The sequence below is a fragment of the Erpetoichthys calabaricus genome, chromosome 1 (assembly GCF_900747795.2).
Source record: "Erpetoichthys calabaricus chromosome 1, fErpCal1.3, whole genome shotgun sequence".
In the NCBI taxonomy this organism is placed as follows: Eukaryota; Metazoa; Chordata; class Cladistia; order Polypteriformes; family Polypteridae; genus Erpetoichthys; species Erpetoichthys calabaricus.
Window position 1 is genome coordinate 19,044,468 of NC_041394.2, and position 14,084 is coordinate 19,058,551.

Consider the following 14,084-nt stretch of genomic DNA (forward strand, 5'->3'; position numbering starts at 1 on the left):
GGGGGTAAACGTTAACATTGTATAAAGTTATTGTCTGCCTGTATACCTGCATTGTTATCACTCTTTAATTTAATATTGTTCTTTAACAGTATGCTGCTGCTGGAGTATGTGAATTTCCCCTTGGGATTAATAAAGTATCTATCTATCTATCTATCTAAACTAATCATACAAAATTGAATCTTATAAAACTCTTGCAATTTATAGTAAATACTTGGCTTCAACTTTATTGCAACACAGTTTTTATGGCTCACTAACTGTGTTAGGCATATTCCAAGTTCAAAGTGAATAATTACCAGAGAGTGAGGTGCATGATTCTCTTTCATTGCATATGGGTCATGTTTGTTTGATTTGCATCACAAAGTGAATCATTACCTGAGAATGAGGTACACGATTCTCAAATCACTTGATTCTCAAACTGAATCATCACCCGGGAACAAGGCACACAATGCATGACTCTTGGCCATTTGATTCTTAAACTAACCCAAGGACAAGATGCACAGTTCTCGTTCATTTGATTCTCAAAACGGAATCATTATCCAAGAATGAGGGACACAATACACGATTCTCATTCGATTCCCAAACTGAATATTATCCAAGAACAAAGCACACAATGCATGATTCTTATTCATTTCATCCTCAAACTGAACCATTACATAAGAACAAGACACACGAGTCTTGTTCATTTCATTTGCAAAGTAAATCATTACTTGAGAACGAGGTGTGCATTTGATTCTCAAAATAAATCATTACCCAAGAATGAGTCACATGATTCTCAAACTGTGTAATTACCCAGAAGCAAGGCACACAAGTCTTGTTGATTTAATTTGCACAGTAAATCATTATCTGAGAATGAGGTGTGCACTCAATTCTCAAACTAAATCATTACCCAAGAACGAGGCACAGGTTTCTCAATCATCTGATTCTCAAACCGAACCATTACCCAAGAACAAGGCACCCAAGTCTTGTTTGTTTAATTTCCCAGGTGAATCATTACCTGAGAATGAGTTACACATCATGCATTTGATTCTCAAATTGAATCATTAGCCAAGAATGAGGCACATAATTCTGAATCACTTAATTCTTAAACCGTATCATTACATAAGAACGAGGTACAAGATTCTCGATCATTTGATTCTTAAACTGAACCATTACCAAAGAACAAGGCACATGAGCCTTGTTGGTTTAATTTGCTGAATCGTTAGCAAGAAATGAGGCACATAATTCTCAATCATTTACTTCTTAAACCATATCTACTCTCTAAAAAAAATCCTACGCCTAAAAGTGCAACGATTTTATGTGACTTTTTATGTCACATTTTTTGTCACGCTTTAAATCGGGCTTATTTTAAAACCTACTAATATATGTTTGGTATCATTCTTTTCAGAATTTATTGAATTTTAATGTGTTGTTAGATTTTTCAGATTCTTACTCTGTTTTTAAATTATAAACTAAAATATCAAGAAAGTCATTTGTACTTAAGTGATTTAATTATCTGAAAGCAGAATTACGATGACCCATTGCATACCACTTTAGTTTTCATGTGATTTTTCCTGTTATTTAAATGAATAATAAAAAAAAAAAAGTTTTTGTATCTATAAGAATGTCAGTTAAAACGATTGGATCATTTATTTAGTCTCTTATAAATACTCATCGAGCATAGTGGACCTCAGTTTAATGGGAATACTCCAATCGGTAAGAGAGTAAATATTTTATTTTCATTTCATGATTTGTGCTCCGTTAAATAATAATTCATTTTTCTTTTACATATTTATAGAATTTCACGATTTTGGCCACAAGTGGGGTGGCCTACCAGGCCGCAACTGGGGTTAGGGGGCTTAGCCCCCCTAATCACTACATAAGAATAAGGTACACAATTCTTGGTCATTTGATTCTTAAACTGAACCATTACCAAAGAACAAGGCACATGAGTCTTGTTTGTTTAATTTGCAAAGTGAATCCTTTTACCTGAGAGCCAGGTACACAGTATTTGATTTTCAAACTGATTGTAGTTAATTGGATTCTTAAATGTAATCATTACCCAAGAACGAGCCACACGATTCTAGTTCACTTGATTCTCAAACTGAATCATTACCCAAGAATGAGGCACATGATTCTCATTCATTTAATCCACAACGTTAAATCATTACCCAAGAATGAGATACACTATGCATGTGTCTCATTTGATTCTCGAGCTGAATCACTCATTACCCAACAATGAGGTGCATGATTCTTGTTCATTTGATTGGCAAAATGAATCACGATTCAAAAATAAGGCACACTATATAAATTCTCATTCGAGTCTCAAACTGAATCATTATTTGAGAATGAGGCACATCATGACATAGAAAGAAATTCAACCTGCTTCGCTTTCATTTCAGTTAAGGTATGTTCTAATAGACGTGAATTAAAATACACCTTTGTATTAAATCTCAGTTTCGCAAGACTATTGCCTGCCATACTGAAAAGCAATAAATCCTTTTAATGATTAATTTTTTAATTATGACCCAAAAATATTGTGCCAAAATGAAATACACAACACAAACATGCACTAAGCACCACTGGATTACTCATCAAAAAGCTAGAGCGCCACTGGGTCAGTCAAGGGCTGCCTCGGGTGGGTTACCAGTTGTTATTGTTTGTATCAGTGGTGGGTCTTGGCTCAGGGGATCATACTCAGACCTCTCTGGTTTCCGTATGACCCAGAAGTGCTTCCAACAAGCCACCACATACCACCAGAAGTACTCCAGGGTCCAAAGCAAAAGGAGTCCGCCACCAAACCTCAGAGTCGGAGTCGGCAGGCAGAAAAACAAGGGAGTGAAAGAGTGAATATTTAAGTCTGTATATTGGCTGTATTCATTGTTATTTTTAAGCTGTGTGGATTAAAAATCCTTCATTTGAATCTGGAATGGTATTGGGTCTCGTGTGTCTGGGGTTTGGCGGCTCGGTGGCACCTCCTACTGGTGACAACACATTTAAAGTATTTCATGATAGCTAAATAACTACCAAGTGCAGTCCATCTGGAATTAGATTTGTGTAGGCAGCAGAATGTGAAAAAAGTAAGACTTCAGCAAGGCACTTAATAAATCAGTTGGGGGGGGCAGCGGTCCTGTGAATGGTTATCAACTGTGGCACATCAACTTTTTAACGTAATCATGAAATTATTCATTCAGGGAATGGGGGACATTTCACAACAGCCAACCTGTCACCGAAATCCTTGATATCATCAGCTAAGGAGGTGACAATTCAGATATGTACGCACCTTGGCATTGTGGAAGCTTTCTCCCAGGGTCTGCGAACAGGTTCTGAAAAACATAAAATGTTTAGAGGTCAGTAGAACCAACACGGAATCCCCCTACACCCCCAGCCCCCCAAGAATATCAGAAATCTAATACTATGGTAACCCGACAGAGATGGAATTGAAATTGAAAAATCGGCCAAAGACAAACGTCAAAACCAAAATATAACCCCAAAAATCACTTCCAAAATCCTTACAAGCTACTGCAAACGACCATCTTAAGACCCTGTCACATCACACAGCTTTTTCGGTTGTAACCTTCCTTAACTTAATCTCTGAGAATGAGGTATGCACTCGATTCTCAAACTAAATCATTAGCCAAGAATGAGGCACAGGTTTCTCAATCATTTGATTCTCAAACCGAACCATTACCCAAGAACAAGGCACCCGAGTCTTGTTTGTTTAATTTGCCAGGTGAATCATTACCTGAGAATGAGTTACACATCGTGCATTTGATTCTCAAACTGAATCTTTAGCCAAGAATGAGGCACATAATTCTGAATCATTTACAGTGCATCCGGAAAGTATTCACAGCGCATCACTTTGTCCACATTTTGTTATGTTACAGCCTTATTCCAAAATGGATTAAATTCATTTTCTTCCTCAGAATTCTACACACAACACCCCATAATGTGAAAAAAGTTTACTTGAGGTTTTTGCAAATTTATTAAAAATAAAAACATTGAGAAAGCACATGTACATAAGTATTCACAGCCTTTGCCGTGAAGCTCAAAATTGAGCTCAGGTGTATCCTGTTTCCCCTGATCATCCTTGAGATGTTTCTGCAGCTTCATTGGAGTCCACCTGTGGTAAATTCAGTTGACTGGACATGATTTAGAAAGGCACACACCTGTCTATATAAGGTCCCACAGTTGACAGTTCATGTCAGAGCACAAACCAAGCATGAAGTCAAAGGAATTGTCTGTAGACCTCAGAGACAGGATTGTCTCGAGGCACAAATCTGGGGAAGGTTACAGAAAAATTGCTGCTGCTTTGAAGGTCCCAATGAGCACAGTGGCCTCCATCATCTGTAAGTGGAAGAAGTTCAAAACCACCAGGACTCTTCCTAGAGCTGGCCGGCCATCTAAACTGAGCGATCGGGGGAGGAGGGCTTTAGTCAGGGAGGTGACCAAGAACCCGATGGTCACTCTGTCAGAGCTCCAGAGATCCTCTGTGGAGGGAGGAGAACCTTCCAGAAGGACAACCATCTCTGCAGCAATCCACCAATCAGGCCTGTATGGTAGTGTGGCCAGACGGAAGCCACTCCTTAGTAAAAGGCACATGGCAGCCCACCTGGAGTTTGCCAAAAGGCACCTGAAGGACTCTCAGACCATGAGAAAGAAAATTCTCTGGTCTGATGAGACAAAGATTGAACTCCTTGGTGTGAATGCCAGGCATCACGTTTGGAGGAAACCAGGCACCGCTCATCACCAGGCCAATACCATCCCTACAGTGAAGCATGGTGGTGGCAGCATCATGCTGTGGGGATGTTTTTCAGCAGCAGGGACTGGAAGACTAGTCAGGATAAAGGGAAAGATGACTGCAGCAATGTACAGAGACATCCTGGATGAAAACCTGCTCCAGAGCGCTCTTGACCTCAGACTGGGGCGACGGTTCATCTTTGAGCAGGACAACGACCCTAAGCACACAGCCAAGATATCAAAGGAGTGGCTTCAGGACAACTCTGTGAATGTCCTTGAGTGGCCCAGCCAGAGCCCAGACTTGAATCCGATTGAACATCTCTGGAGAGATCTTAAAATGGCTGAGCACCGACGCTTCCCATCCAACCTGATGGAGCTTGAGAGGTGCTGCAAAGAGGAATGGGCGAAACTGGCCAAGGATAGGTGTGCCAAGCTTGTGGCATCATTTTCAAAAAGACTTGAGGCTGAAATTGCTGCCAAAGGGGCATCGACAAAGTATTGAGCAAAGGCTGTGAATACTTATGGACATGTGATTTCTCAGTTTTTTTATTTTTAATAAATTTGCAGAAATCTCAAGTAAACTTTTTTCACGTTGTCATTATGGGGTGTTGTGTGTAGAATTCTGAGGAAAAAAATGAATTTAATCCATTTTGGAATAAGGCTGTAACATAACAAAATGTGGAAAAAGTGATGCGCTGTGAATACTTTCCGGATACACTGTAATTCTTAAACCGTATCATTACATAAGAACGAGGTCCAAGATTCTCGATCATTTGATTCTTAAACTGAACCATTACCAAAGAACAAGGCACACAATGCACAATTCTAGTTAATTGGATTCTTAAATGTAATGATTACCCAAGAATGAGGCACACGATTCTAGTTCATTTGATTCTCAAACTAAATCATTACCCAAGAATTAGGCAAATGATTCTTATTCACTTAATTCACAACGTTAAACATTACCCAAGAATGAAACACACTATACGTGAGTCTCATTTGATTCTCGAACAGAATCACTACCCAACAATGAGATGCATGATTTTTGATCATTTGATTTGCAAAATGAATCATGATCCAAACATAAGGCACACTATATAAATTCTCATTCATTTGACTCTCAAACTGAATCAATTATTTGATAACGAGGCACATCATGTCATAGAAAGAAATACAGGACACAAAATGCACAATTCTAGTTAATTGGATTCTTAAATGTAATCATTACCCAAGAACGAGGTGCACGATTCTAGTTCATTTGATTCTCAAACTGAATCATTACCCAATAATTAGGCAAATGATTCTCATTCATTTAATTAACAATAAGGGCACATGACCACCATTTGCATGGTGTGACATCACCAGAATAACGATAACAAGAATCCACAAGGTGAAATAAGCACATTCCAGGAAAGCCAAAGATTTACTACATGTAACGCCAACAGCCCTTCTTCACCCGAGGCTAGACTACATCCACTGGTGATGTATAGAAAAGGCAGCACACTGACCCTCAACAGCTTCCTTACCATTTTGGGCAGCTTTGGTATTTAAAGATTCCGAATCATCCTGGAAAACAAAGCAGAAAAACAATGAATGGTCAAGCAAACACTTTGGTGTAAAACAGGACTCGCTTATTTTTTTTGGTTGAGAATGATGACACCTACGTTAGCAGAATCGTCCTCCTTCTTCGGGGCTGGAGGCGGCCTGTCTCCCTTATCAGCTGCTTTCCTCCTGCAAAGAGTTAAGGGGCATTTAAGAATAATGAAAGGGGTTACAGGTAGACGCACCGTATTTATAGACTTTACCGTACCTCCTAGCAAGGATAGCGCTCATCTCGTCCATCAATCCTCCGCCGCCACCACCGCCTCCTCCACTGCTACCTCCTGAGGGTATGGGGGTGCTCGTGCGATCAGCTTTTGGGGCAGAGACGGGGCTGGAGCTGCCCCCTCCAGGAGCTGCCCCACCCTCATCAGGCTATAAAGAAAAATGAAACAAAACAGACAAGTGTTACTCCTTTTTTTTTTTTTGTCTGTTGCCTGTATGAGCAGGCACCACTGAGACCAATGCATGATGGGTACCAAGATAGAACCCATACAAGTATGCAAATCCCAAGCAGCATCTCCCTGGAATACAGTTACAAGAATAAGTTGGTGAAGTCATTAGAACTCTCTGGATTTCTGTATTGTTACACATAACTACATGGCCGGATATTTACCAAACTTAGAATAACAGACAATCTGCGGAAGTGAAAAACACAAAGACAATCGGACTTATTCTCATCAGTGCTGCACGCATCATTTCCACATTTAAAGTCTAGGCCTACATCCAATCTATTATGTTTCCGTCTAATCTCTGTTTTTTGCTTTTCATCCCCATTACCCCAATGCTGTTAGCCCTTGAAAATGGAAAGATTTGAAAACAACTGATCTATTCGCACTCTGATTGGTTCCTGCTTATTATGTAGCCCTTCCCTGATTGGTTCCTGTTCATTACAACACTTAATCACCTGACTCGTTGACTTTCACAGAAGAAAAGCACATTTCAACACAGCAGACACGGAGGAGTTGCTTTAATGTGATGAGCTGAGTCCGGAGATGTTGTAAAATTCTAATATTTTCATTACGTTTAATGGTTTATAAGCACAGCCTGACGGCTTACATTGCTCTAGTTAGTGATGTGCACGTGAATGTGTGAATTCGCTTGATTCAAGTAAGAATATTACAGTTTATTTGTATAATTCTTAATTACCTGGAAGATGGCGTGGTAATTAATGAGCGCCAGCTGGAGTTAAGGGTGGATAAAAGAGAGGGGGAGTCAGGGCTAGAAAGGAGCATGAAAGTGGACTGAACAAGAACGGGAAAGGGAGCAAGACAAGAAACGGTCGTTCATCAGAGGATCAGATCAAGGGGCCAGGACTGGCAGCTCTGTTGAGCTACAAAAGGGAGCAGCAGGGCCGATTCGGATGACTTTAAGTGAGCAAAGAGGCCGCAGGAACATAAAGCAGATAGGAGGTGTGATAAAGGCGCTATATTGCGCCCGACCCAGCACAGACTCTCACTGAGGCACGTGTAAAAACACAAGACTTTATTTTTCTTCACCTGTGGGGCACGTCTTCCCTGTGAACCCCACAGGCACAACACAGTCCAAGTAAGCACACAAATCACAACCCTTTCCTCCTGGCACCACCACTCCTCCCGTATGGCTTCGTCTTCCACCTCCCAACTCTGGCTCCTGAGTGGTGGTTGCTGGCCCCTTTTATAGCCCACCCGGAAGTGCTCCAGGTGCTTGATCACCTGTTTCCGATTGCACTTCCGGATGGGGCTGCAGAGTCGTCCAGGCCGGCTCCGGGACCCATGCAGCACCTCCTGGCGGCCACCCCAGATCCCGGCAGGACTGTGGAGAACTCCATCTCCCATGGAGCCCTGCGGGAAATTGAGGCACCATTGTCAGCCAGGGAGGCTGCCACCAAGCATCCTGGGGGAGGTACTGAAAAGTCCATGGTTGCTCCCCTGGAACATATGTAGAAAGACACTGTAGAGGGCCAAAAACCAGGGTGAGCTGTGGGGTGCATAGGGATCTGCGGGGCACCAATTGAGGTGACGCATCGGGATCTGTGGGGCATCAACTGGGGTAGCACAAAGGGAACTGCAGGGCACCAACCAAGATGAGAGATTGGGAACTGTGGAGGACAAACTGAGGTGGCAGTTCAAGAGCTATGGGTCACAGACTGAGGTGGGAGAGCTGGAACTGCGGGGCACAGACTGAGGTGGCAGTTCAGGAGCTATGGGGCAATAACAAAGGTGGCAGATCAGGTCCTACAGAGCACAGAATGAGGTGGCAGGTCAGGACCTATGGGTCACAGACTGAGGTGGGAGAGCTGGAACTGCAGGGCACAGACTGAGGTGGCAGTTCAGGAGCTATGGGGCAATAACAAAGGTGGCAGTTCAGGACCTGCGGGTCACAGACTGAGGTGACACACTGGGAACTACATGACACCAAGTGAGGTGGCAGTTCAGGACCTATGGGTCACAGACTGAGGTGGGAGAGCTGGAACTGCAAGGCACGGACTGAGGTGGCAGTTCAGAACGCAGCAGGCTATGCAACAGAAATTTGTCATGAAGTTCTGATGAGTGGGAAATGGATTTGGATTTGAAATGTATACATTTATTTGGATATACTTCTTTCACACACTTTTTTTGGGAATAACTTAGTTATGGACTGTCAATGCACTGTAGTACTTCCAACACATTAATGTTTGGTTCTTAAGAAACTTCTGCACACTTTCCAACTACAAATCTTGCCAGTTTCCTCACTTGCCTTGGTCCATCACTGTTTACAACTATCAGATGAGCTGAAGGAGGTCTGTGCCTGTCGCCTGTGGGAATGGGAGGGGCTATTTGACATCGCAGGTCTATGAAGCTGGTTATGTCTTGGCTCGAAAAATGGACAAATCGGACGATTTTTTTAAGCTTTTCCTCCATGCCCCATTGTAAAGCACCAGTGTGGGCAGGATATTTTTGTTTTCTTCATAGTACACATTTAACTTTAGAAAATAATTTTACATTGCAAATGCATATATACCAACCATGTTTGTGAAGAAATAAATATTGAACTTAACCTTTAACTTGGTTATTCACCTTAAACAGAACATATGTAGGGTGGCACGGTGGCGCTGCTGCCTCGCAGTTAGGAGACCTGGGTTCGCTTCCTGGGTCCTCCCTGCGTGGAGTTTGCATGTTCTCAACGTGTCTGCGTGGGTTTCCTCCAGGTACTCCTGTTTCCTCCCACAGTCCAAAGACATGCAGGTTAGGTGCATTGGCAATCCAAAGTTGTCCCTAGTGTGTGCTTGGTGTGTGTGTGTGTGTGCCCTGCGGTGGGGTGGCACCCTGCCCGGGGTTTGTTTCCTGCCTTCAGCCCTGTGTTGGCTGGGATTGGCTCCAGCAGACCCCCGTGACCCTGTAGTTAGGATGTAGCGGGTTGGATAATGGATGGATGGATAGAATGTATGTGTGCATGTAAACACACCCGATATATTTTAGACAAAAGAAATGGATTGATCACATCCTTAGGGGAGATTCGCTCTTCATAACAATCAAGAAAAGTGTATCGGAAAGAAGGATGGAGACGTGTGTGCTGCTCTTTGCGTAAAGAAGCAGTTGTGCATGAAATCTGCCCTTAAGAAGCTTCTGGGTGCAGCCATGTTCTTGTTGAATTTCCAACCGTGTCTCCATGCTCTTGAGGGCATCTGACTGACACAAGTGGGCTACAAATCAGGAATAAGGCAATGAATTGAGAAGAATGGCCCCTGGTTAGACTAGGACCTGCCATTTTTGGGCAGAGAACTTGATGTTCATAAATGATGTGCAGTATTTAATGTACTGTTAATATATTAGAGCTGTAAATATGCGCAAGTGCTGTGAGGCGGCACTCTGTAAAGTTGAACTAAACTGAACTCCTCTTTAAAAGCCGCCTTAGTAATGTGGCATCCTCCATTTTAGGCATCACCTAATCAGATCTTACTTGTATTTAATTGTCTATTATGACCCCTTTACTGCCCCCCTATAGTGTCACCGAGCCCATACACTTAACTCTTTGATCCTCCATTACAATTCCCTCTTAACATTTTCTTCTGTTTCTGATGTCAAAGGCTGGCCAGATCTTAAGAAAATGTCCTCTGATCAATGAACCTCTGCAGTCTCTCTCCTGACAGTGGTTTAGGAGGTGGGCTGGCCCAGGTGCATGTTGACCAGACAAGGGTGGCACACTGAAATATTTTGTCTAAATGGTTTTGATGACTTGGTGGGTTTCACTTGCACAGGTAATTAGAACCGTGTTCCGAGATGTTTCAGGTATGGAAGACAGAAATTAACGTTCTGCTCGCTAATCACAGAGCCGGAGTGTGGTGACGTGCGGACAGTCGATCAGCATATGCAAGCAGAAATTCCACTCTACATGTGGCAAAATGATAAACAGTGAGGGGCGCCAAAAATCCACTGCACAACCCACACACATCTAGGACCCAAACTCACATGGTGCCAGTTGGGGATCTGGAATTGGACCCCATGCAGAAAAGGTGAGAACATACAGTGGCAGGCAAAAGTTTGGGCCTCCTTGCTTAAAATGTCTCTTGTTACTGTGAATAGTTAAGTGTGCAGAAGATGAACCGATCACCAAAAAGCAAAATGTTAAAGATGACACACTTCTTTAATATTTGAAGCAAGATTACATTTTTTATCTCCATCATTCACAGGTAAAAAAAATGAAAACACTGAAAAATGTCCCGAAGCAAAAGTTTGGGCAGTTGACATGGTCAGTAATTAGTAAGACCCCCCCTATGGCGAGTATCTCAGCTTGTAAACGCTTTTTGTCGCCAACTAAGTCTTTCGATTCTTACTTGAGGTTTTTTTGCCCATTCATCCTTGCAAAAGGCGTCTAATTCTGCTAGATTCTTGGGTTGTCTTGCATGCCCTGCTCTTTTTTTGTGATCTCTCCACAGATCTTCAATGATGTTTAGGTTGGAGGGCTGTGAGGGCCGTAGCAAAACTGTCAGCTTGTGACCCTTGAGGTGTTCCATTGTAGATTATGAGGTGTGTTTCAGATTATTATCTTGTTATAGGACCCTTCCTCTTTTTAACTTCAGCTTTTATACAGATGGTGTGATGTTTGCTTCCAGAATTTTCTGGTATTTATTTGAATCCACTCTTTGCTCTACCAATGACGTGTTCTCTGTGCCACTGGCTGCAACACAAGCCCAAAGCCTGATTGAACCACCACCATACTTAATATTTGGAGACGTATTTCTTTTCCTGGAATTCGGACCTCTTTCTTCTCCAAACATACCTTTGCATGTTGTGGTCAGAAAGTTCCACTTTGACTTCATCAGTCCACAGGACTTGTCTTCCAGAATGCATCAAGTTTGTTTAGATGTTCATTTCCACACTTCAAAGGCTGAATTTTGTGGTGAGGACACAGGAAAGATTTCCTTCTGTTGACTCTGCCATGAAGGTCTCATTTGTCGATGTGTCGCTGCACAGTAGAACAGTGGACCACCACTCCAGGGTCTGCTAAATCTTCCTGAAGGTCTTTTGCAGCCAAACAGGGGGTTTATTTGCCTTTCTAGCAAACCAAAGAGCAGTTCTTTCAGAAAGTTTTCTAAGTCTTCAGACCTCAACCGCTCCTGTTAACTTACTAACATTACGAACTGAGGAAACCGCGACCTGAAAACGCTTTGCTGTCTTCTTGTACCTTCTCCTGCTTTGTGAGCATCAATTCTTGTATTTTTCAGAGTGCTAGGCAGCTGCTTAGAGGAGCTCACGGCTGCTGATTGTTGGGACAAAGTTTGAGAAGTCAGAGAACATATACAGCTTTGACATTTGCATCACCTGGGGTTTCCTAACGATGACCGTGGACAAGCCACAGTGCTAATGAAGGTCTGAGACCACCTTGCAAAAAGTTATCCGAGACCTCAAATGTCTTTGGGGGCCCAAACTTTTGCACGGTTCTCCGTACAATTGGACAAAACAAAAACAACACACTGATCTGGCATAAAGTGCTGAAAAGAAATGTGTCATCTGTAACTTTATGCCTTTTGGTGATCAGCTCATCTTCTTCCCACTTCACTATTCACAGTAACAGACAGTTTATGCAGGGGGCCCCCAAACTTTTGCTTGCCACTGTATAAAACCTCCACAGCCCATGAAGAATCTGAACCCATGAGGCAGTATCCTTAATCACTGCGTCACCCCTAAATTAAACTGTCTTCCTTCTGCATTGCTCGAGACAAACAGAAAATAAGACTAAACTTGAAATGTTTAAATGCTCCAGTCCCCCCAATCGTTGCATGCTTCTTCTTCTTTACCTTCTGAACCTTGCGTAGTTTCGCTCCAGCCAGGGCAGCAGCTAGCCCTCCTCCAGCACCTCCACCCGACTCTGCGCCAAAAGCAGGTCCTGAAGGAAGTGGGGGCGCCGGTGGTGGAGGAGGTCCACCAGAAGGAGGAGGCGGCCCAGGGGGTGGTGGGGGTCCAGCAGAAGGAGGGGGTGGTCCGGGGGGTGGAGGTGGACCTGGAGGAGGCGGTGGACCCCCAGGTGCAGGAGGTGCTTGTGGAGGGCCTGGTGAGAAAGAAAGGGAGACAGAGAGAGATTAGACAACACATCCTGTGGCCTTGACTCAAACATTAACAGATTATTTTAGCAGAATGGAAGCTTTATACGAGTGGCAGGAAGTTGGTACTCATTTGCATATCATTTGCATTACATCAGTAAACAACAAGTTTTGAACAGAAGGACCCACTTGGTGGGGGTCAACAAACTGCAAAACGGTAAAAACACTGGAAAACTGTAAAAGTCACTCAGGAAGAGACTCATCCACTGTTTTAAAACACCTTAACCCAGTTTGGGGTCGCAGGGATTACAGGCCGGGGGCCAAGCCAATCCAAATGAGTGACTGTGGCTATGCAAATAAGGGAGAGGAACCAGCAGCCCATCCAGGAGCTGCTGTAACACTAACAAGTGAATTAGGAGGGCGATGGGTTCCTCACATCCCAGTGAACTCCATGAAAAGTACAAGTCAGGGGAGGGAGACAAGAAAAAGACTCCATGTCATTAAATAACCAGTTAAATCGTTCAAAGAAACGGAGTATACGGCAGAGCTGGAAATCTTCTAGAGCAGGTTATCCACAAAAGTTGAGTGCGCATGCCAGAAGGCAATGAGTAAGGGTGGGCACCAAGAGACCTCTGAGAACTCTGAAGGAGTCTGGTCAATGAGACTGGAGAGGCGGTGCAGACAGTTGTTGCCCAGGTGACTTCAGCAGTCACACCTTTAAGGGACAGTGGGAAAGACAAAACAAAAACCCACAGAACATCTCGGTAGAAGGCACATGGGAGATACTAAAGTCAGCTAGAGGAAGGTCCTGGGTTCTGATGAGACCAGTATGGTGGTAGCAGCATCAGGCTGTGGGGATGCTTCTCTCCAGCAGGACTTGGAATAGTTGTGAGGGTAAAATAAATGCAGCAACAGAAGTGTAAATCATGGAGGAAAACCTGAAGATGTCCAGAAGAAATCTGTGCCCTGGGAGAAGACAATGCAGGAAGACAACAACCCCAGGTATAGAGCCAAAGTGACATAGGAATGGTTTTATAAACAACAATCTGAATGTCTGGGAGTGGCCAAGTCAGAGTCCAGTAAGACAACAACCTCAAGCATGAAGCCAAAGCTACATGGGAATGGCTTCAAAAGTCCAGATCTCAGCTAAAATGAGAACCTGTAGCTGGGCTTGATAAAGGCTGTTCACTTACGACCACCATGACACCTGACAGAACTGGAGCTGGTTCTTCTTCTTTCGGCTGCTCCCATTGGGGGCTGTCACAGC

The 14,084-nt window shown here is 43.2% G+C and overlaps 1 protein-coding gene across 4 annotated transcripts in view; it reads right to left on the reverse strand.

Moving 5' to 3' along the window:
* vaspb (vasodilator stimulated phosphoprotein b) overlaps positions 1-14,084 on the reverse strand; it is a 212,524-nt gene that overhangs the window by 20,993 nt on the left and 177,447 nt on the right. For all 4 annotated transcript variants that reach the window (XR_007936309.1, XR_007936307.1, XR_007936308.1 and 1 more), the window contains exons 6-10: positions 12,575-12,825; positions 6,527-6,690; positions 6,381-6,447; positions 6,243-6,282; positions 3,260-3,302 (exon numbers count right to left, since the gene is read on the reverse strand). Coding sequence is in view for 1 of the 4 variants with exons in the window: in XM_028796005.2 (XP_028651838.1) it covers positions 3,260-3,302; positions 6,243-6,282; positions 6,381-6,447; positions 6,527-6,690; positions 12,575-12,825 (565 nt within the window). In the remaining 3 variants the exon portion in view is untranslated. The remainder of the gene's footprint in view (positions 1-3,259; positions 3,303-6,242; positions 6,283-6,380; positions 6,448-6,526; positions 6,691-12,574; positions 12,826-14,084) is intronic.